Source organism: Plecotus auritus (assembly GCF_963455305.1).
Source record: "Plecotus auritus genome assembly, chromosome: 11".
Classification (NCBI taxonomy): Eukaryota; Metazoa; Chordata; class Mammalia; order Chiroptera; family Vespertilionidae; genus Plecotus; species Plecotus auritus.
Window position 1 is genome coordinate 39,964,508 of NC_137777.1, and position 25,456 is coordinate 39,989,963.

The window sequence follows — 25,456 nt, forward strand, 5'->3', positions numbered from 1 at the left end:
GTTCCTGCACCTTCTTTCTCTCAGCCCTCTCGTTCGTCCTCTTTGCCTCTCTCACCACCAGATGTCCCCTACTGTTCTTCATATGAACACCTCCATAGAACACAGCTCATACACTGGATGTTGATAAATATGGTTTAATAATCTAGTTTTCTGAGAACAAAACAAAAAGGCTCTTATTCTGATTTATTTCAAAACTGCAAAAAAACAGTGGTTGAGACCAAAACTTGCGCTATCAGTCAAGCACCGAAAACTCCTGAGTTATTCCCCTCATGCTGACAAGGGAACTTCCTTTTGTATAATTTCAAAATTCTGCCAAGCCAGGCTCATCTAGACCTTAGCACTTCCATCTTCAGAGAGCATTACTTACGAAAATAAGAAGTGTTCTGTAACCTGATTAATATTTTTAACTGCTTTGAAAATAAATAGTGTGAAGCATTATTCCCACATACCTCAGAGTTACGAGGTTATTATCTTGTAATGAAGCACAGAACATAGTTCTCTAAGAAATCCTTTAGAAACTAATTACTCGACACTAATGTCTGATACTGCAGTATTCTCCTTGGTATAAAATGAACATTTCTCATCAACGTATACCTATTACTAATGCATGTCAAATGAATCTAGGACAATACTTTCTGTTGCTTACAGTCATGAAAAAAGAACTCATGTCCAAGTGGAGGGCTGTGAAGGGCTCGAACAAAGCCCTGGCTATCTGAATAAATAAGTGGAGTCCTCATTCTCTAAGTCCTAAACATGACAGCTAAGGGTTTGCAAGTGAGCGAGTAACTCACTCTCCTCTCATGGGGAACAAACTACTCCTGCGTGAAAAGATTCACTGCCTGTGCCGATGAGAACGTAGAGCTAGATTTCTGGGCAGGGGGGAGAGGGTTGACAAAGCACAAACACAATATCATAAGAAAGTGGGAGGGGCGATGTTCAAGGCACAGAAAAGATCATGAAAGCTTTGATTCAAGGACACAGGAAAGTCCCAACACAGCCATATCACCCTTCCCCTCCATTCTGCTATTAAGGAACCAACAGCCTCCAACCTGAACAATGGGGATTAAGCTGTTATTCCCAAACCGTCTGTATCAGTTTCCTAGTGCTGCTCTAACAAATTACACAAATGTATTATCTTATAGTCCTGGAGGTCAGACATCTAAAATGGGTTGGCAAGGCTGCGTTCCTTCAGGGGGGTCTAGGAAGCACCTACCTCTTTGCCTGTCCAGCCAGAGCCCACCTTTGCTCCGTGGCCCGTGGTCCCTTCCTCACTCTTCAAAGCGCATGACGCCAACCTCTGCCTCAGTTACCAGGTCACCTTTTCTTTCGCTGACCTCCTTGCCTCCTTCTCTTCCTGATAAAGACCCTTGTGATTATATTGAGTCCACCAGGATCATCCAGGATATTCTCCCCATCTCAAGATCCTTAACTTAATCACATCTACAAAGTCCCCTTTGCCAGGAAAAGGTGACACATTCCTAAATTCTGGGGATTGGGACATAGATAACGTTGAGGGATTATTATTTTGCCTACTACCCCCTCCTCAGTGGCTTTTGGCTATTTTTCATATTCCCCCCGGGGAAGTATTTATGTTAACTACAAGGGTACTGTGACTCTGTCGTTAATAATAAGTGAAATGAAAAATTTAGTAAACAGTTCTTACCAGTTTCCAATGAAACGAGGGTCATTCTGGTCAAGTTGAACAGGATTTCTGGGATCAACATAAAAACCAATAAGAAGTCCACCTAATAAGTATCCCACTGCAGGACCAAGAGCTCCCATGACATACATGATGGCTGAGAAGACAGAAGGGGAAACGTGAAATATAGCGGCATGCTCCTGACGTTCCCGTCATCTAACTTCAGTCAGACCATGCAGAAGTCGCAGTTCAATCCAGCTAACAACTTCCAAAAAGACAGTGAAAAGATTCCCTCTTTAGAGAACTTTAGAGATTGTGTCTATGTTGACATTTGGGTTTCAAATCATGCCCTTTATTTAACTGTTGCCTGTTGTACTCTTAGAGCATGCAAATCATTTGAAGAACTTTTAGGTTGATTTTGTTTTATTTTTTAATATAAGGGCTCAGGACATACCCCAGACCCATGAAGTTTACATTTCTGAAAGTGCAGACATGGGTGGTTAATGAGGTGGTCATTGAATAACCAAGAGAATATAATAGGTAGTCTCAACAGTAAGAAAAAGGGGGAAAGTAGATGTCTTGTCACAGCTAGAAGATTCTAACAGGTTAAGGGAATTCAAGGCCAGATTTTGCCATGAAGCTGGATTCAGTTGGATTGGCAACCTTCTTAATCACCCTCAAATCACTAATATTTTCAAGTCACCACTTTAGAATCAAAGATCTCACAATGAGTTTGGTTTACTGTTAACTGAGGAATCTGACTTAAAGATTACTAAATCTCCTTAAACGGCCCGAGTTAGAACCCAAGCGGAAAGCACTAACCCACAGCTGAAGTAGAAAATAATTTTTAAGGCACATGTCCAAACGGGCAGGGCCTGGGGTCGTACTGTCAGTAGATCAGAAAGGTTGTCATTCTATTCAAAAAATTTCACCATCAGCCTTGCCAGCGTGGCTCAGTGGTTGAGTGTTGACCTATGAACTGGAAGGTCATGACTCTATTCCTGGTCAGGGCACAAGCCCGGATTGCGGGCTCGATCTCCAGTGTGGGGCGTGCAGGAGGCAGCCAATCAGTGATTCTCTCTCATCATTGATGTTTCTATCTCTCTCTCCTTTCCTCTCTGAGATCAATAAAAATACATTTTTAAAAAGTTTCAGCATCGATATGGGCTTATAGCAAAAAAGTAACATATCCATTGTCCATTCTTTATATTGTTTTCATTCTATGATTTAAAATTTTTAAGTAAATAACATTCCCCCAACTTTTAAATTTTGAGGTAGGGTTATGAAATTCCTCGAAAGTCATAGAGAAATCTAGCCACACTCCAAACCCAGTGTTTGTCCTGACGAAACCCAGTTACTCAGGGACGAATCAATCAACACTTTCCAGGAATGATAAACTCAGGTGCTACATGCTCCTCACTTCTAGTGCCATCATGCATTTTAATCGCTGAAGAAATGAATGGTTTGCCATATCCTTTCAACAAAACTGTATTCGCCAAAGCAAACTGGAATAATCAGAAAAGCTGCGCCTGAATAAACTTTGAATAATCCTGTCCCTTCTGTTACTTAGAGCTACAGACAGCACCTTAGCACCTGCTCTCACTTTTCACACAACGCAGTAGAGAGCGCACAGTGTGTGTTTATTTTACAGAATCACCTGCTTGTAGCAATAAGACGTCAGGTTCTCGCACTTCTCCATCTGTGCGTGGAAATGCAGCCTGGAGGAGGCACACCTCAAGAGGCTGGCGTTCTTTCGGAAGCCTGCTTTTCATCAAATAAAACTCGTTTTGATAAATACCATGTTAGCCTCCCTGTTTACAGCCTAAAATGAAACTCAGGAATAGAAAGGACTTTTCCAGACCCAGGCATTCCCGTATGCATGTGAAGATAAAATGTATGTTTACACCTCCAGGCAAACCAGCACCATGTACAACTTAAAACTGTAATGAGGCCAAAATGTGACATGAATCATCTTCCCAAAATAGTGCCTCTGGCACGAAAGAGACTGTCTTACAGACCCAGATGAGAAGGGGGCATTTCTGCCAAACGGTTTGTGCCTGGGGCGCTGAGCGCAGGTCTCCCAGCACCAGGACGCCCGTGTGGCTGTGCTGGCGTGACCCGCAGTCACCCGCTGATGGGGAACCCAGGACACCTGAACTACGTCATGAGGCGCGGGTGGAACTTTTAAAAATTCAGCTGCGTAATCAGAAAAACATCTTCATTATAAGCCCAACAGTATCATTCTCATTAATAGACATAAATGTATACATGTATGAATACCTATAGAACTTTACTATGTATAACTATATGTGTGTTATATATATGTTATATTCATATATGTATAGCTATATAACTATACTATGTTACTATGTTTATTATATACATATGTATGTTATATGTTGCATGTGTATATATACACATGGCACCCCACCCCTCACCCCCTTGCTCTTTGTCACCCTACCCTGCTAGAGTTTGCACTATGGCACACAACACCATCCAACATGACATTTGTTTATTTGCTTACTGTCTGTCTCTCCCACTGGAATGTCATTTCCATGAGAACAAGGACTTTTTTTCACTGATGCCATATCCATGCCTAAGCAGTGCTGACCATAAGCACTAATAAATATTGCTGAGTAGAGAAGGGATGGAGACATGGACTTCAATCTCGAGTGAAGTAACAAAAGCCATCGAAGAGGATTCGTCTTTGCAACAGTGCCTCCAAGAGCCATCCATAGGCACCTGCCCCCCAGACCCCTGGGCTGCCCTGTCCCTGGGAGCCACCTTCATCCTCCTGCCCCATGAAGTCCTCGGTTTGGCACAGATGGTTTCTGTGCTTTAGCCACAGAGCCTGAACTCCTCCCCAAGCCACTCCGGGCCTGGCTGTTACCTCTGCCAGGCTGTCCCTGGGCCACCATCCTCCCCAGTGGGTTTCCAGAGTTCCCAGAGCCTCTTTGGAACTGGCCCAGGTTTGCAGGACCCTCATTCGAACTTGGTCTGTAATTTATCGGACTCTGTTTCCATGTTACGCCCCACCTCCCACTCTTCCCTGCCCGCTCCCCGCTTCCTCCTGGCCCTCCTGGCTCAGACCCACACGGCACTGAGTGCTGCTGGGAACTGATGCTGACAGGGGTGGGGGTTACATGAAAAAGTTAGGCTCAGGCTCAGGACCTGGGATTGCACCCAGGACGGGTGTGCAGAGCGACGTGTCACAGGCTTGCCTAAGGTCCTCAAATGACCATTCAACCCAGGCCGGGACACAGTGAGAGTGGGTCACTCTCCCGAATATGTGTGGTGTCACAGCCACTGCAGATGAAAAGAGGACACGCAAAGCAGCCCACGTGCCGCTGCGGAAGTACAGCAGCGGGGACAGCAGCTCCCACTCAACTTGCATAATTCCTTGAAAATTAGCCAAGTCCTTGAGAGCATCACATTTAGAGAAATCTTCCCTCGCTCATTCTTTCCACTCACAAGCACAGGCAGAGAGGACACCTTTGATCTCAGTTATTTTGAGCAGCAATTTTTTTTCTTTTAAGTGATTCAGTCATTTTGACACAGACCTGACAGCCAAAGGACAGCTGCCTGCACTCTATCACTCTGCTACAAGATCCAGAGAGCATCTGAGGTTCCAGATGAGACAGGAAATGGTTCTTTGGGTTCAAAGTATATTTTCCTCACTACCATAGTGAGCAATAGTTAGTTTAAATTCACTCTCTTCCTCTAGAAATATCTTCAAAGTAATGTGTACTCTAAAAGGGAATAACCAAGTACATATATAAGCTGCCGGTTGCACCTTATTCCTATCTGGGGCACAGTAGAGGGGAGGTTTGTGCCTTTAAGACATCAAATTTGATCACCCGTGAGTGACTGCTGTCTATAAACTTAATCCGGTCCCCAGGAAGAACCACAAGGACAGCTATCATGAAAGCATTAAAAAAAAATATGTCAAATTTTTAAAAATTACATTTTGGGGCAATAATATGTTTTAGTAAAAGTTAAGTATGGATTCCCAATGCAAAAAATAATCAAAACATTAATGAACCCATGAGAAAATAACTTCACGTTATCAAAAAAATAGGAGCTACAAACAATGAGATACAACTCTAACCAAATAAATCATCACCAGAGTTATACGTTTGGTACAAGCTTTTGGGCACAAGCTCACCATATATCATGATGACATTTCTCACCACATTGTATATAAGAAAGTAGAAACAATATTAATAATATTTTTGAGGCAAAATGCAAGTATTGTTAATGTTTAAGAAGAGTTTTTATACCTTCAGGAAATACTCATGTTTATTTTTACTTTTTAAAATGTTTTTATTAATTTCAGAGAGAAAGGGAGAGGGAGAAAGAAACAGAAACATCAATGATGAGGGAGAATCACTGATTGGCTACCTCCAGCATGCCCCACACTGGGGATCGAGCCCACAGCCCAGGCATGCGCCCTTGACTGGAATCAAATCCAGGACCCTTCAGTACACAGGCTGATGGCTCTATCCACTGAGCCAAACCAGCTAGGGCAGAAATACTCATTTTAAAAATTTAAGTCCATTTTCCCATTATTGGCAATTTCTCAAAGATTCAACTTATCCATATATATATAAAAGCCTAATATGCAAATTGTCCCCTTGGGAGTTCCACCGGGAGACTGCGAGTTCAATTGCTCGCTATGATGTACATTGACCACCAGGGGGCAGCACAGAATGAAGGAAGGCCCCGGCTGGCAACCAGAAGGCACTAATCGGCCCTGATCACTGGCCAGGCCAAGGGATTCTACCCCAGTGGTCGGCAAACCGCGGCTCGCGAGCCACATGCAGCTCTTTGGCCCCTTGAGTGTGGCTCTTCCACAAAATACCACGGTCTGGGTGAGTCTATTTTGAAGAAGTGGCATTAAAAGAAGTTTAAAAAATTTGGTTCTCAAAAGAAATTTCAATCGTTGTACTGTTGATATTTGGCTCTGTTGACTAATGAGTTTGCCGACCACTGCCCTACCCATGCAAGAATTTCATGCACCAGACTTCTAGTAAGAGTATAAGCCTCGCCCTGACCAGTTTGGCTCAGTGGATAGAGCGTCGGCCTGCGGACTGAAGGATCCCGGGTTCGAATCCGGTTAAGGGCATGTACCTGGGTTGCAGGCACATCCCCAGTGGGAGGTGTGCAGGAGGCAGCTGATCGATGTTTCTCTCTCATTGATGTTTCTAACTATCTATCCTCTCCCTTTCTTCTCTGTAAGAAATCATAAAATATTTTTTTAAAAAAGAGTATAAGCCTCAAGTAATATTTTAGTGAAACTATAATTCACTGTGAAATAAAATGACATCACAACTATTGTTTATTGATGATCTTCCAGAAACTAAAATAGGCACTTAACATCTTTTGTGCCATTCAACACTAACACTTTATGGGTAAAAAAAAAATATTATCCGTCCCAATTTACAGATAAGAAAGCTGAGCCCTGAGAAGATAGGAGATTACCAATTACCAGTAAGGGTAGAGCCAAAATTAGAACTTGGCTCTGTCTGATACCAAAGCATTTCTGTTTATGGACACATGTCTCTAAAATACAGAAAAATAAAAAAAAGCAACGAAAGTTTAATTAGAAGTATGTAGGTCTCTACCGCTAAAGAAATTAGTCCCATAAAAGCTGAAAATCTCGAAATATTTTGGGAATTGCTAGTAGCACAGGACTTAAAAGCATTCTAAATGAAACAGAAGCTCATTTTTCATCTCCAGCACCATCACTAATTGGCTGCCATACGATGGCAGAGAAATGCACATTAACTGAAAAATACATTCTAAATGTGTTGTATGACACTTACTTCAATAATTACTGTGAAGACGCAGAGGAGTGTACCAGCTGTTAAGAGCAGATTAAATTTGTCTCCTGGGAAAGGTAAGTCATGCCAGGAAACACCTTCCAGGTAAACAAGCGGAGGTATGACACTCCAGTTGGCTTTCCAGGCATTCGAAGCAGCATGAGTTCCATAGGAAAGAGCCAAGTCCAGAGCAACACTTAGGCACAAGTGGAAGAATGTCATGTGCAAATGTCCCTACAGGCGCTGGCATCATCATGGCCTTCCATGCAATTTTGCAGACAGTAAAGGGATATAAACTTTTTAGAACATGTTTATATCAGTCCACTGGAGTTAGTTCTAATACCATCAGATAGGTTACACTTACTGTAAAGCTTATTCATGTGTCAAAATCTCTAGTAACTGACAGAACTATTGCTAAAAGATAACACGAGAACCCTGGCCAGTGTGGCTCAGTTGGTTGGGCATCATCCCATGCACCAAAAGGTTGCCCGTTTGATTCTCATTCGGGACACATGCCAGGGTTGCAGACTTGATCCCTGGTCTGATTAATGATGCCCTCTCACATCGATGTTTCTTTCTCTCTCCCTCTCTATTCCTCTCTTTCTAAAAATAAATATATTTTTTAAAATAAAGGATAACACTGGGCATCCTATATAATAAAAGCCTAATATGCAAATCAACCAAACAGCAAAATGACCGGTTGCTATGACATACACTGACCACCAGAGGGCAGACGCTCAATGCAGGAGCTGCCCCCATGGTGGTCAGTGCGCTCCCACAGGGGAGCACCACTTAGCCAGAAGCCCTGAGCTGGGCTCACAGCTGGCGAGTGTAGCAGCAGTGGCAGGAGCCTCTCCTGCCTCCGTGGCAGCACTAAGGATGTCTCACTGCTGGCTTAGGCCTGCTGTCTGCAGGGAGCAGGCCTAAGCCATCAGTCGGACATCCCCTGAGGGCTACCGGACTGCAAGAGGGTGCAGGCCAGGCTGAAGGACCCCCCCACACACACACTCCGAGTGCACCAATTTCATGCACTGAGCCTCTAGTTTATTTTATATATATATATATAAATTATACTGTACTAAATGCCTTTATATGTATTTTCTCAATCTTCACAAGAACCTTATGTGGCAGTGCTATTATTGTCCTAATTTAAGGCATTTTCCTTTGTAACCACCTCATTGATAAAAGAAGAGAATTAATTCATCTGAATTAAAAACAGATAATCCCTGACTCTGTTATATAACAATAACAAAGGTGATTTATAAACACAAGCAATTTCACTAAGTTAATATACCTAACTGTTTTGTGTTTCTTCTAACACTTTTACTTGGAGTAAGAATAAATTCTCATTAGGGGGGATAAATGGTGATGGGCAGAGACTTGACTTGGGGTGGTGAACACACAATACAATGTACAGATGATGTGTTGTAGAATTGTGCACCTGAGACCTGTGTAATTTTGTTAACCAGTGTCACCCCAATAAATTCAATGCAAAGGGGGGAAAAAGAAAGCGGATCTACAGTAGACTTTTATGAGGAGGAAATATGGTAAATGATCAATCTAAAACAAGGTATTTTATTTTAAATAAAAAGGAATGCTCGATGTCCCAGGGGCAATTATGATTCACCTCGATGTTTGAGTGGTTCATAAGAGCGCTGGCTTCAGCATCAGATGTCTGTAACTGTCAGGAACTGGCTCCATGGTCTTAGACAAGATACTTAATCCTGCTAGACAGGCTTTCTCATCTATAAATAGAGAACCATAACTTATCTACTTCCAAGAGCTATTGAGGGAATAAATGAGATAATGCACATAAAAGCTTTAACACTTACTAAGTGCTCAGTCAATGTCAGCTATAACAATTAACATCATTACTTCTATTATTATATCTCACTTAATAGTTAAAGTTATGATTCTGAGCTAATACAGGGCTTTAAAATATCTTCAGAGACACAAAAGGATGATGATGACATATTCAGTATCATTTTAGTGTTAAATGTATTTACTGAACTCTTTAAATAGGGAATTCACATAGCTGGTTATCAGATAATCAGAATATTTAATTACTCAAACACCCTATTCTCTAATGATTCGTCAATCAATAGTTACTTGCTGAAGTTATACTTATGAAATAGCTGGTGTTAAATATTAACAGTGCTATATGTGTAAACTTAAAAAAAATTAATGAACATACAAAATAAAAACAAACTCAAAGATACAAACAACAAACTCATGGTTCTCAGATGGGAGGAGGGTTGGGAGACTGGGTGAAACAGGTGAAGGGTTAAGAAGTACAGATTGGTAGTACAAAATAGTCCTGGGGATGCAAAGTACAGCATAGGGAATATAGTTAATAATATTGTAATAACTATGTCTGGGGTCAAGTGGGCACTAGACTTACTTGGGGATCACTTCGTAAATTATATTATCTATCCACTATGTTATACACCTAAAATTAATAATATAATGTATGTCAACTGTAATTGAAAATATTTTATTGTAAATATTATTCGTGATAAAAAGGGCCATGTTCCTTCCCATAAAGAGTTTGTGAGGAACTCTTTCTTGAGAAACAAAACACACAAGAAAAGATAATTACCAAAATAAGACATTCTATGATAAGGGCTAAATGGTGGTTTCAATAAGAATTTGAGAAGACTTAAGGAGAGAGAGAAATGGAAGAAGAAATCTAATACTTTAAGTGCCTCCTCTGTGCTTTTTAAACACAATACTTAATTCTCCCAACAAAATAACTGAGCAGTAAATTTAATGAGTTCCCACTTGACAGAAGGATTCTGACCTTTGAAAGTTAAGGAATATACCCAAGTCACAAACCTACTAAGTGGTAGATCCAAGACCAAGTCCATCAGACTCCAGAGTGCAAACATTTATACTTTACTAGAGGCCTGGTGCACAAAATTTGTGCACTAGGGGCGGGGGAGGGGGGTCCCCTCAGCCCAGCCTGCACCCTCTCCAATCTGGGACATCCCTCTCACAATCTGGAACTGCTGGCTTCCAACCACTCACCTGCCTGCCTACCTGCCTGCTTGCCCCTAACCACTCTGCCTGCCAGCCTAATCACCCCCTAACCACTCCCCTGACAGCCTGATTGACCCCTAACTGCTCTCCTGCCAGCCCGGTCACCCCTAACAGCCCTCCCCTGCAGGCCTGGTCACCCCCAACTGCCCTCCCCTGCTGGCCTGATCACCCACAAGTGCCCTCCCCTGCCGGCCATCTTGTGCAAGGGCATGATGGTCAATTTGCATATTACCTCTTTATTATATAAGATACCACATGGCCTCCTGGGTGATTTGAATGAAACCACAAATGAAATCTCACTTTACACAACAAATACCAAAATCAAACCATGAAAAAAAAACACTCATTAGTGTTCTCCCAGTAGAAAGATATTAATTTATGTGACTGCTAAATAATACATAAGAGATCTCAACCCTAAGTCCCAATTTAATAAGAAAATCCTGAATTTCCCTAGCTGGTTTGGCTCAGTGGATGCAGGGGTCCTCAAACTACGGCCCGCGGCCACATGCGGCCCGCCGAGGACATTTATCCGGCCCACCGGGTGCCGCTGCCTGTCCTGCTTAGCAGCCAACTCATCCCGGGCCCGCAGTGCACATAGGAATTTGTTCATAGTGTTTTTTTTAAACTATAGTCCGGCCCTCCAACGGTCTGAGGGACAGTGAACTGGCCCCCTTTTAAAAAGTTTGAGGACCCCTGGTGATAGAATGTCGGCCTACGGACTAAAGGATCCCAGATTTGATTCCAGTCAAGGGCACATGCCCAGGTTGCAGGCTCGATACTAGGGAGTGCAGGAGGCAGCCAATCAATAATTCCCTCTCATCATTGATGTTTCTATCTCTCTCTCTCCCTTCCTCTCTGAAATCAATAAAAATATATATTTAGAAAAGAAAAACCTGAATTGTCATAGGAGCTACTATAATTTCCAGAGCAAAGTTATTAAAGATGTCTTCATAAATTTACTATGTGAAGTTTTCAAATTTACTCACACACTTTATCAAGTTCTCAAGGACATTTCTAGAGTAATCTCATCACTTACAGAGCATTAATTCTGCAACCTGCTGACTAGAGATAATATAGCTATTATATAATATTTAATAGTTCAAAATGTGAAACTAATATTTTTCTGAAAATACCAAAGAAGCTAGTATATAAAAATGTCAACTCTGATCAGAAAAAATGGCTTTGAATTCTGTCTAATTCTCTTATACTTCTTTTAAGAGTTCTACATTTTGTATCAGGGACGGCCTGAATAAATAATATCATTTGCTATGAGGCAACTCTTTTTTATATTTTAGCTCATTGTCCATGATACAGATTTATCAGTCTTTTGAAGCCCATCCAATCCTTCTATTTTCAGCTACTATCAGAAAGTTTCACCAATTGGCAAATATGGTGAGCCGGGGGGAGAAGGTGGGGGGGAGCAGGTACTTCCTATGAGCATGTTTTAAATTTTTTTTATTGATTTTTAGAGAGAGAGGGAGAAAAAGAGAAACATCGATGTGAGAGCAAAACATCAACCAGTGGCTATTGGTTCTGTTTTTCTGGAATGCCCTGACTAACACAGATTTGCTTCAAATATCTAACTGCTTTATGCCCCGTGATGATCATGACTGAGGTGTAGCCACCACTGACTGACCTGAAAGAAGCCATTCGCTGCATAGACAGCCCGAGCCACCAGCATCTGCATTTGCTTATGGGGCATTGTAACTCATCCAGGTTGCCCATATGAGATCAAATCATGAACTTGGGTCCACAATCCCTGAGCCCAAACTCAAGGCTGAATGTGTCTTGGAACTAAGAATTTATCACCTTTTACAAAATTAAAAGGATGAATGATGCTGTATACTGTATAACTCCCTCAGTGGAATGTGGAACGGTGCTCCAAAATCAACCACACTATTGCTACTGCAAAAAAATGAATGAATATTCATACTAAGTGTGATTTAAAAACCAGCTCCCTATCAGATCAGGCCTAATTCTGCCATTAAATGGGTTGCAAAACTAACTTTGGGATTTCAGAGTTATTAATAGAATGTAAAATTAATAGGAGAAGAGTAGTAGCAGTAGAAAATGTTTGCAATTGTAATTCTGAGAGCTGGCATCTGAGAACGGATGTCAGGCACCAGCTATGGGTCCTCAAGGGGGTGTTTCACTCAACCAGTTAAAAAACACCAGGAGGGGGTGGCGGGGAATAGAACACGGTAAAGAGGGGATAAATGGTGACAGAAAGAGACTTAGGGTGGTGAACACACAACACAATATACAGATGACATATTATAGAATTGTACACCTGAAACCTATATAAGTTTATTAACCAATGTCACCCCAATCAACACAATAAAAAAATAAATAAAAAATTAAGTAAATCAATAAAATACCTCCCTAAATGGTGAACTAAGCCCAAATTGTTATTAGCCCCGTATTTGACCAGCTTTCACTTTTTGAACATTACTTCTATCCTTCTGATTATAGGATTTAATATGATAAGGTCTGCATAGTAAGTCAAGAGGCAGATTTTTTAAAAAAATCACCTAACTTCTGGCAGTGGGGGCAGGGAGAGGTCAATCAGGGAAAAAAGAGAGATATGTAATACTTTAAACAATAAAAAAAATCATCTAACTCCACATTATTTCAGGAGATTTAGAAAGCCATGGGATCAACCCTTAGGTTATTCACCAGTTCTGCTCCTTTGACCAAAATTATATGTTGACAATCATCCTTCTGGGGCAGCTTTGCTTCTTCAGTGAATTTCTCTATGTTTGGCCCATAATTATGAAACGTGTGCTTATTCTAATGACCACCACGAGAAAAAGCTTGATTTTTAAAAAATAATACAAGGCTGTGAAAGGACTCCGAGTGTTCGTCTTGAATTGGAGAGTAAATTGCTGAGTCCAAAAGCAGCATACAGAGACCTGTGCAAATCTCACTCCTGCCCTAGGCCATGGTCACTACAAGCAGCTTAAGTGATCCAGGTTCCTCACTGTTTACTCCACATTTACCCTAGTAATTCGGATTAGTTCTCATCCAAATGCTGCCAGCTCAGCTTGAAAATTGCCAGCCCGCATTATATCTTGTGGGACTTGTTTATAAACATGACATCCCAAGAGTCACAAACATTGTAATATACGAGACTAGAGTGATAACAACCCCTTACACCTCCAGTGAACAGTTCACTCTAGCAACCTTAGTATAAACTGATTACACATGTAATTATCATTTTTATTATTCATTTAAACAATGAACCATATATTATAATAACATAATGCATGATCGTTTTATTATTTAAAGAAGATGCTTCCCTACTGTGCATCTTAATTACAGAACAAGGGCAGCATGCCAACGAAAAACATAGTCTTAGTACAATCTAAAATTACCTTCTCATGAAAATGTAAGTCTTTGCTATAGCAAGTGTCTTAGATTGGGTTCCCCCAACTCTTCCCAAAAGCGGCCTGAGGCGACCTCTGAAAATGGTTCACTTTTCACTTGAGCCAGAAAACCCCACAAAACAATGCAAAACAAGAGGTTCAAATCTTCATGTTCACTTTAAGGACACTGGTGAAACTGCCCAGGCCATCAAGCGTATGCTATCCGAAAAGCCACAAGTATCTGAAGGACATCACTTTACAGAAGCCATGTTTGTCATTTGTCGTTACAATGGTGGAGCTGGTAGTTGTGCCCGGGCCAAACAGTGGGATGGATGTAAGGTCAGCGGCCCAAAAAGAGTGTGGAATTTTTTTTAAAATATATTTTATTGATATTTTACAGAGAGGAAGGGAGAGGGATAGAGAGCTAGAAACATCGATCAGCTGCCTCCTGCACACCTCCCACTGGGGATGGGCCCGCAACCAAGGTACATGCCCTTGACCGGAATCGAACCTGGGACCCTTCAGTCCGCAGGCCGACGCTCTATCCACTGAGCCAAACCGGTTTCGGCAAGAGCATGGAATTTTTTGCTGCATGTGCTTAAAAATGCAGAGAGTAGTGCTGGACTTAAGGGTTTAGGTGTCGATTCTCTGGTCACTGAGCACATCCAGGTGAACAAAGCTCCCCAGATGTAGCACAGAACTTACACAGAGAGCTCTTGGGCGGATGAACCCAAACCTGGGCTCTGCCTGCCGCACTGGGAGGATCTTACTGCAGAAGAGCAGACTGTTCCTAAACCAGAAGAGGAGGCTGCACGGAAGAAAAAGATATCCCAGGAGAAACCAAAGAAACAAAACTATGGTCCGGGAGTAAATTCAGCATCAAATAAATGCTAAATGAAAGTGAAAAATAAAAAGCAGACCATAAGACAAGGATTTGAGTTAAGCAGTTTAGTATGTTCATGGAATACATTCATACTGAATTTAAGGACACCAAACAGTGTCAATCCACCTAAATACTATGTCTCTGAAATTCTCTCTTAAAAATCAATGGAAAAAATATCCTCTAGTGAGGATTAACAACATAAATAAATACTGCTATAATCAATAAATTAATGGCCTTTTCTAATCAGCAAGTTACAGAAGGCTTGAAAATATTGATCTGACCATTAAAAACTCAGAATATCAGGATAAACAACATTATAAGTAGCAAAGTCAAAAAGGGAATTATCTAAATTGACATTCTATTTTTTATTTATTTTTTTAAAGCAGGCTTTTTCCCCTATCATCTATTTTTATTAAATATTAAGAATAAATGAAGTCATCAATCAATATCTTTTATATCACCCATCCTCCGCAGGACCCTGGGAGTTAAAAAATTTGAGCACCCTCAGAAACACTACAATTTAGTTGGGAAAAGGAGATAAGCACATGAAATATTAAAAGACACAGAGATTAATATCATTTTAGTACAAAAAAAAAATGGAAGCCAGTGTGTGATGAATTGCCAATGAACAGAGAAGGGCCACTGCAATTTACAAAGGCCAAAATGTGAACACCTTGGACAAGGATGTATTTAAGCAAACTCTTCAAGGATGAGTAAAATATGGACATAAAGGAGACAGGAAGGTGAAGACACTCATTCCAAAATACGGTAGGAAATGACCATAAATCAGGTAAAGATGAAATATTTGGGAGAACAGGGAGAGAGCAAATGTTGAGAAATCTTCTGTATCAATCTAGGAAATTGGACTGTATCCTCAGTCACCTGAGGAGCCCCTCAAAGTGTTTGGGCAAAGGAGTGACATAATCAAAATGGACATTAGTCTGGCATCACTATGTAAGGATCAAAAGGAGACAATGGACAAGAAAATCCGATAGTCCGGGCATGACGTGGTAAGGATCTGAACCAGGCTGGGCCAGTGGACAATGGTGTGAGAGACATTTAAGAGAAAGAATTTATAAACTCTAAGAGACCAAAATATTCACTGGTCTCCACAACACATGGCCAAGAGAAGGAAAGGATCATCAACAAAATTTAAAATTTAAGGCAGAAAGCTGGTTTCAGAGCAGATGAGAACTCAACAGAAACAGATCACAGAACAGTGAGACCAAAAATCATAGGATGTGGCATGAATACTGACATGAATTCTTTTGAAAAATAATCATAGTAAATATACTATTTTAAGTAGTATTTTTCTAATTATAAAGCAATTCAAGTTCACTGCAAATTTGATATTAAAGAAAAAAACCCAAAACATAAAAATCACTCAGACTCCTACTACCCAAAGATGACTACTTGAACATTGTGTCTATCCTGTCAGTCATTTTTTAAATGTCAAAAATAATAACAAAACAATAAAGAATTTAAAAAATAATAAGAGGGGAAGGGAGGAGGCAGAGAGGAGGGAAATGGCTAAGCTTTATTGACTGCCTAGAATGTTCCAAGTGCTAGTCTAATCTCTTAACACACATTAATAAAGTTATCTATATATATAAAAGCCAAGCGACCAGAACACCAGAACGACTGGAACGACTGGAACAACCAGTTGCTTTGGCGCGCATTGTGCCCCAATCACACCCCCACCCGGATTGGGGGTGGGGCCGGCCAGCCAACCTCCTGCAGCCCCTCCCCGCTGGCTGGCCTGGCCCCGATCAGACCTAATCAGGGCAGGCCGGCCAGACCCCACGCATGCACAAATTCATGCATCTAGTTCTTTATAACAATCCTATGAGATAGGTAAATTCTTATTTCTTTCTGCAGAAAGAGAAACTAGAACCCAGAACTTAAGAAACCTGCCCAAAGTAACAAAGCATTGTTCTCTGAGCCCAGGCAACGTAGCCTGACCCGGGACCTTAACCACCACGTGGTATTTTATTGCCTCTTGCACTGTGTGCTTATATAATGCATATCAATTTGAACACATATAATAGAACCTGCACTCATTCATTCACTTTTTAACCAAGTCTTTAAACTTAGCTGCTCACATGAACAACAGAATTCCTTAGGAAATATCCATTTGAGGGGGAGGCAGGCTGCCAACTGGCATCTTTTCTTTAAAATAATTCTTTTTCCCGCCCTAATCGGTTTGGCTCAGTGGAGAGCGTCGGCCTGCGGACTCAAGGGTCCCAGGTTCGATTCCGGTCAAGGGCATGTACCTTGGTTGCGGGCACATACCCAGTAGGGAGTGTGCAGGAGGCAGCTGATCGATGTTTCTCTCTCATCGATGTTTCTAACTCTCTATCCCTCTCCCTTCCTCTCTGTAAAAAATCAATAAAATATATATTTTTTAAAAATAAAATAAAATAATTATTTTCCCAATAGCTGTTGTTCCTTCAGTCTCTACGGGTGGGGCCCAGGAACCTGGATTTGAGTAAGTCCTCGAGGTGGTTCTGATGCTCACTAAAGCTGGATAACCATTGGTCTAGATTATCCTTAAGATAAATTCCACCCAGGAAATTCTAGAATTCTATTATTTGTGAGTAACTCCCTTAAGGTGCTTTGAGCATTTTACAGGGCAATGGACTAATGTCTCAAATTTCCTTAGAGTCTTAGAATGACATATGGCAGCATACTGCTTTTCCCTACAGTGGAAATAAAGCCCAATTAACACACAATGTTCCCCCTGAGAATTGTTTAATTTAATAGCTACCCCAACACATTTGAGGGCCATTTTACTGTATGCTGTAACTTAGAAAAATCAGTTACCCTAGAACAGTGGTCGGCAAACTCATTAGTCAACAGAGCCAAATATCAACAGTACAATGATTGAAATTTCTTTTGAAAGCCCAACTTTTTTAAACTTAAACTTCTTCTAATGCCACTTCTTCAATATAGACTTGCCCAGGCCGTGGTTTTTGTGGAAGAGCCACACTCAAGGGGCCAAAGAGCCGCATGTGGCTCGCAAGTCGCAGTTTGCCGACCACTGCCCTAGATTAGAATATTTAAAGTTCTCACTAACAAAGATTGGGTTCCTCAAAATAAGAAACACACACAGAGAGAAAGACTTTCTCATCATGAATTAATCCCTTGACTATATTCCCAGTGGTAACACCGAAAACCCAAATGAGTCTTAATATTGAGAAACAGCCTAAAGAATAATTTGTACACTCTCATTTTCATCTATTTTCACTTCCTGTTAACTGACTATGAACAATGGGCAATTTTTCACAGAAGTTTTACTAGACAATGCCAAATCAAGCTAGCATCGTTGGATCAAAAAGCCTGTCGTATAAATATCATTTACAAATCACAGCACCTTCTAGGCCTTCCACAGTCCGGCCCAAACACACCGCCAAGCTCCACACTGTGCTTTCCCCACTTCCCCATCTTCTGTTTCCATCATACCCTCTCACCCTCTTTGGCCCAGCCCCATCCTGCCCTGCGCTCAAGGTGGACTCCCACACAAGCCATGTCTACATCCCAGGCCAAAAAGGCTATCTCCCTTTTGGGAGTTGGACAGCATCCAATGACAGGGACTGCACTGTCATCAGCTGATGTGTTTCATCTCCTCTTATCATCTCCAGTGTCCGTGAAAGAGGACCAGGACCTGCACATTTCTGCACGCTCCCTCACCTGTTCTCTCCCAAACCTGCCATCTGGCGTCTTGGGCTTGTCCCTTGGTTTCAGTGGTACCCACGGTTCTCGCTAAAAGACCATCCTATGCCTCTCAAGGGATTCCACCAGCCAGGTGAGTCCCCCACACCTCCTCACCTCCCTGTCGGGGAGAAGGAGAAAGGAGGAAGCAGCCAGGAAGGAATCCTGACATACAGGAATCTTGCTGCAGGAAAGGGGGATGGTTATAAGATAGTGCTTCCTGTGAAGCAGGTCAGAGATCAGGGTGGATGATATCCCTGCCAGGTATGTGTGAGTTTCTCACTGTCCTCTGGGAGTAGACATTAGAATTCCCAAGAGAGGATGTAGGATAAAACCAGGCCTGGAAGCAAGGCAATTTTGTTAGGATCTGAAATCTATCCCTTAGAAATCAATCCGCATCTTGTATTTTCGGAGTTTATTTCCCTGTCGTTCTCTGTGTGTGTGGATGTCTTTTACAAACTGCAGCCTGGTTTAAAGAAAACCAGGGAAGGGGTTGTCTGTCCCACAGTTGTTAGCACAGGGGGCGGGAGGCTACCAGCCCACTCCTAGGCCCCAGGATGAGTGTGGGAATAAGGCAGAAACAGAGGTGAGGCAGCCTTGGGGGGTGGGGGGTGAATAGGAGCGTCAGTCCTATTCCTGAGCTCCTCGCCCTACCAAAGGCCCTCCTGGAAGAGAAACCTGGACGTTTCCGGGTTCTCCCGCCTGAAGGCAAGGGTGAGCCCTCACAGTCACAGGTGCTTCATAAAGATAAATCCATGTATTCACTCCTTCTCACCAAACACAACCAGCGTCCTCAGGCTTTGGTGGTCCCAAAGGCAGCAATCGCTGGGCATGAGAGGTGACTTGGAGCTCACCCCCTGAGACACCTGAGAATCACTACTCCGACCATTCTCACTTCAGGACAGGCTGCGCTCCAAAGGAATACTGGTCACTGGCCACATCCTACCAGCCACTAACCTCTACTGGACTGCTAATGTTAACCTTGTACAATACAGCTTGGAGCACAGAAAAGAAACAAAATGTTTAACAGCCTCTCACTGGTAAATCCCAGTGACTACTCTATGTTCTCAAACATGCTGCTACTGGCTTCCCCAAAACCCCCGGAGGGAGAGAGAAAAGAGAAACAGGCTCCCAGTTCCTTCTGACTCAAGGACCCCAACATCAGAGCTAGTACTAATTCCATATTTAAAACTACTTGGTTATATTAAATAGGTGTCAAAATACATCCAAGTTTTATTAAAACTAGGCAGAGGGCAAAAGTACAATGAATTCTGCCGTGAGGACTCTCCAGGCTTACTTTCCTAGAATTCTGAATGTTTCCAATGGGTATAGTTACAAAAAGCATTCAGATTTCCAGAACAACCCACCACAGTCTACTGAGCATTATTTACCAGAATCCCATTGTATGTCCGCAAGCAGAGCTCCCTTCCCCCACTTAAACAGAATCCAGAAGTCCCCCCCTCCACCCGCCACCATATAACACACCTGCTGGGAACTGGGACCAGCTCCACAACAGTGATGGGGAAGCCCAGATCCTTGTATCACAGAAGCTTCAGAAAGGTAGAGAATGAGGTAGAAACTACACACGGCGATGGGAAGCAACACGTAAGACCAGGCCGTGGCCATTCCTTGGAAATTGTTGTTTCGGACCAGGATTTCTCCTGGGCAATAGTGTCCCGGGATCATCTGGAAAGCTTTCAGAAAGTACAGGTTCAAGGCCGTGACATAGATAGCCCTACTAATGCAGAGCCCTCTGCACAGGTGGCTCCAGGAAGCTACATTTTTATGATGATCAGACATATTTAAAAAGCCCATTCTACCCAATGTTCACTGGGTAGAATTATTTACATTATTTACACCAGCCAAGACATGGAAGCAACCCAAGTGCCCATCCACAGACAAGTGATAAAAAAGTTACCGTACATACATACAATGGAATATTACCTGGCCGTAAATAAGGATGAAATCTTACCACTTGCATTGGCATAGATGAACCTAGATGAACCTCAGAGAAATGTCAGAGAAAGACAAATATGATTTCATTTATATGGGAATCTAAAGAACAAAATAAATAAACACAGTTGGTGGGGGTGGGGAGGGAAGAAGGCCATTCCAAGGTTTTTGATATCAGAATTCTGATGCTCCCTTTTCCATGTCACAGTTCTCAAATGCCCCTTAAGTCTTTGCTTACACATGGCTTCCTCTAAGGATCTTTTTATTTAAATATGTTCTCCCAAATGCAATTCCATGTGGCTTCCTTTACTTACAGCACTTAGCATGATTTGTAATTCCTTTACTTGTATATTATCTGTCTTCCCCAGGAGACAGTTATACCTCATACCTCAGCATCCAGCACAGAGTGTATGTCCATGAACCTTTGATGAGTGAAAGGACATTGTCTTCAGCTCTCTCATTTTATCTTATTGCCACATGTATCATAGAGGTAGAGGGCAAGTCATTATTCGCCAGTGAATGAGACGAATCAGAACAGCTGGGTGGCTCAAGATCACAGGGTGATTAAGTGGCGAGACCAGACCACATCTAACACCAAGGCTCAAGCTTCAGGTTGCAGCCCAACTCCTTTCCAGTCTCCCATGCTGCCCCCCTTCAGCAAATATCAAAGTTTATTAATATCCAACTGACTGAAGAGATGGTGCCTGTGTCTCAAAGCTTTATATTTATTTGTATGGCAGGCAGTTGTGCATCTCAGAAGCATAAGCCACCTGGAGCTTATGTGGAAATGAAATGATTAATAGCCCTCAAATTAAAATCACAGATGATACCAAATAAAAAAAAAAGAAAACTCAAAAGGGGGAGAGACACTTTTTTGGCCATATTCTGTGACTGGTGGAGAATAAATATCTTGCATTAGAGTATACATGTGTGAGATTTTAATGGATGGATATGCTCCTAAAAGCTACAAGTAGGGTACTTTTTTAATAATCATAGCTAAGGACATTCATGGACTAATAAAAAACACCTTCTTGTATAGTAAGAAATTCACCTTCCCACCTGAAAAAAAGTAAGTATTCTAAGTTTTTATTTTTGCGTATCAATTTTTCTTAAAGCAAGGCAGCCTATGGGTTCAAAACTGAGCCAGTTGATTCTGAAATCAACTCATTAAAGAAAATGTGCAGTAATCAGCATGTACTTTTTAGCCTAATAACTCGGATGGAGTAACAATTTACCTTTAGGTATGAAAGAATATCAACATCAATGAGGAAAAGGAATACTTCTTTTTTAACCTAAATACAATTGCCAATGAAACATGTGAATACTTTATTTGGCATGCAAATTAGAAACAACAACAAAAACACACACAAAGAAACAAGCCATCTATCAAAACACAGTAAAACATGCTAAAAAGAAACTCTGAAAAGACCTGGAATCACTTCAGTCATTTAAAACCAGCTGGGTCAGAACATTGAAACACCCTGCCTTCGAAGGACTACTTACAAGATGATGATTCTAATTACCATATCATCAGTAGTATGCCAAGTTAATTATAATTATTATTATACATTTTCCATGTACTGCCATACAGTATATGACCTGAAGTGGAAAGGGTTTGGGGGGAGGGAGGAGAGGAGAGAGAGGAGGGATTTTGTATTTTGTCTTAGTGTTTGTTCTTTGCAATGGGGATGGGTGAGCATTGCTCCTAGCCCCTGCCTTCTGGAGAGTCAGTCAGTAAGTAACCTCATTTGCAAGTTGACAGGACAAGATGAGAGCAGTGCTTATGGGACAGAGCAGCAGTAATTGACTCAGCTGTGGTCATGAGCCTTCTTAACACTGGGCGGTGTCTAACCCAGTGAATTCACCAGCCACAGACACAAGATGGGCCCTATGGAGACTGAGAGCTGTATACAGCGAAGCACTTTGTGTGGCTTAAGGTGGGAATTCACGCCTGGGCAAGGGAATCCCAGTGCCCCAGACCCCAGGAACGTTCTGAGAGCTGAGCAGGCGGTCCCTAACAGCAGAACTGGCCAGCTGCCAGAAAGAGCTAATAGAGAGCAAAACTCAGCATCCGAGGAAAAGTCCACTAAAATCCACAGGCACTGGGTGGGGAGAAGAAAGTGAGGCCCCAGGCAATGAACATGAATGGGAGGCGCCAGGGCAGAGCAAGCTGGTTGAGAATTTGGAGTAGAAGTGGAGCCTGTGGACTCTTTCTGAGACACCTGACAGGTGTAACTATAGGTAGCCAAAAGCCTTAAAAGTGGAGACAGAGGGCCCAGCTGGTGTAGCATATTTCTGGAAGGCAGTAGGAAGCAAGGCTTGAAGATGTAGCTATTTCTTCCGCTCACTTTGTTTTTTCTCCTTCACCCCCAGCTCTAATACACACACAGACTGCATGCCCTCTATGAGACAATTTGATCAAGGCCCATTTCTGTATTTCCTTGGCATTCGCTCCCTGCTCCTTCACATCCTCTTCCCCACCTCCCTTTCTATAATAACCACATGAGCCAAACTACCCATGAGAGTCATAGGTCCACTCCAGGAACCACAAAATGCTCTCAGGTTACCAAAACTTGCTGGTTAGAGACCTGAGCAGAGAGTGTTGAGTCTAGCATAGGACAGAAAAAGCATAAAGATAGCCCATGAGCATAGCTATGGTCCTTTAGCAGTTAAAGGTGATTATAGCCAACAGCTCCCATCATAATTATCAGAAGCCCATAGCAAGAGCATCTCATCAGGAAGTTATTTATAACCTGAAAGCTTTGTCTTCTTTCTCCCCAGGGTCACTCTCTACTTTGTAAGGAAGGTATCAGCCATTCCAGACCCAAGGAAGCACGGAGTCCACGCATTACGGTGGGCGGTAGGGAGAGGGGTGGATGCCTCCAGAAGAGACGCCGCCCAATTAAGAACTCAGGTGATGTAATGGAACCCACATGCCTCGTTCCACCTGGCTCAGGGCAATCAACAAGGGGACATTGAGCACGGCTTGTGAGGCAGGCAACCTGTCGAAAAAGCCACAAGAGAAGCTGCACCCTGCCAGCTACCATGAAAGCAAACACCACTCTCTTCCTGGACAGGGATCACTTTTTACAGAATGACAGCCCACTGTTTTTAGCATTCAGCCATGTGCCAGGCCAGGCCCTGTGTTAAGTGCATCACATGCATTCACTCACAACTAGCCCACAATGAGCCCGGTGTTAACAGGGGTGGGATTGGGCAGGGAGAAGCCACAGGACTGCCCCAGGTTACACTGGCCCTGGAAGAGCTGGAACCCAGGCAGCCCAGCTCCAGCAGCCACAGATTCAACTGCCTTGAGTATGCTAGTTTCAGGATCGATGCCACAGTAGGTCCAGAAGAAATCAGGCAGTTTAATCCCAGGAAGACCCTTTGAGACTCCAATTCCATCCATTTACAAATGTGAAAACTGAAACCCTGAGATGTGGAGTGACTTGCTAGGGGTCACAGCCTACAGATCATCTCATCATCCAGAATAGATGGTGCTAAACAATCAAACTAGACTGTAAGTTCCTTGGGGATCAGGATCCACTTCCTAGGGTTAGTTTTTTTAAAAAAATACAGTATATGGCCCTAGCCAGTTTTGCTCAGTGGATAGAACATCAACCTGTGAACTAAAGGGCCCCGGGTTCAATTCCGGTCAAAGCGCCTGGGTTGTGGGCTCAATCCCCAGTAGGGGGCGTGCAGGAGGCAGCCAATCCATGATTCTCATCATTGATGTTTCTATCTCTCTCTCCCTTTCCCTTCCTCTCTGAAATCAATAAAAATATATATTTTTTTAAAATACAGTATATTGCATATTCCTCTCACTGCTCCAATCCCTATTCAAACTTTCAAAACATCACCATAGATTAGAAGTCTTCTGGTATGGTCAAACCAGGTCATTTTACAGGAAAGGAAACTGAGGTCCTGAAAAGTGACATGATTTGGTCAAAGTCATCTCTGTGATTATAGATGAGTTTGTGTCAAATAACAAATGAGCCATTTACATCTGGTTTATCATTTCTATAGGATGGGTGACCTGGAATGTTTAAGTCCCAGGTTCATCACTCCCAAAGTGGTATGAGATGTCATGTAAGTGAATAAGTCGATATCCCATGAGAATACAGGTATGAGTCCCACAGGCCACTCGGACAATAGCTCCGGAAGAACACGTGCATGGAGGACGACACTGTACAACCAGAAACACTGATTCCAGCCACTGCGAGGGGCACGGCCCAGCCCCTTCCCTTCGTGCATTTCATACCGTTGCCCTCCACCATTCCTAAAGAAATTAAAGTTCATTTCTCTTGAGAGTTTCACAGGAATGAAATACTAGTAACTAGAGACACCTTAAAAGCTAGCAAAACCACATTTCAGATCATTGTTCTAAGATTTATATATATATTTTTTTAAATAAGTCTTTCCCATAGGAAAATTTTTCAGATTTATCTCAGGAAGACTTTTGCATTGTGTTAAAATGTACTGCTGTCCTCCACCTGACGTCATTAAAATGCAATTCAAATCCGGAAAGGTTCCCCTTCCAGCTGAAATTACACCCCAGGGACATAAGCATATTTCTAGACCAGAAACTGGCAAATATCTTTCACCCAATAATATAGAGACACTGTGCAAATCAGGACTGGGGGTCCACCTTTACACATTGATCAAAAGTTGATTTACAGCCAGAAAGTCTCAGGTCTGGAATTCACTACCCACAGTCTTGTTCACTTAAATTTCTCACCTCTATTACAAAAACAAACAAAACAAAAAACACACACAAAAACAACAACAAAAGTTAAAACTTCTATTTCCTTTATGAGAATTCAAGGCCGGGGGGGGGGGGGGGGGATGAGAAAGCATCTGATAAGACCAAAACCTATTATTACTGAAGTATTACAGCCAAGAATTCCTACATGCTAGGAAGTCAGAAACTGAGTGATTCAATTTCATATACTTGCAAACGTATGCCATTTCATCCCGCTGAAAATCTTAGTTACAAAAATACGCTCTTTACTTTTAAGCAAGAGTAACCTGCACCTGCCTTTCT

General features: G+C 42.2%; 1 protein-coding gene across 1 annotated transcript in view; it reads right to left on the reverse strand.

The window, feature by feature from the left end:
• The window catches only part of SLCO5A1 (solute carrier organic anion transporter family member 5A1), a 98,168-nt gene that overhangs the window by 58,800 nt on the left and 13,912 nt on the right, over positions 1-25,456 (reverse strand). Inside the window, exon 3 of the mRNA XM_080646882.1 lies at positions 1,664-1,796. Within this exon, the coding sequence (XP_080503008.1) occupies positions 1,664-1,796 (133 nt within the window). The remainder of the gene's footprint in view (positions 1-1,663; positions 1,797-25,456) is intronic.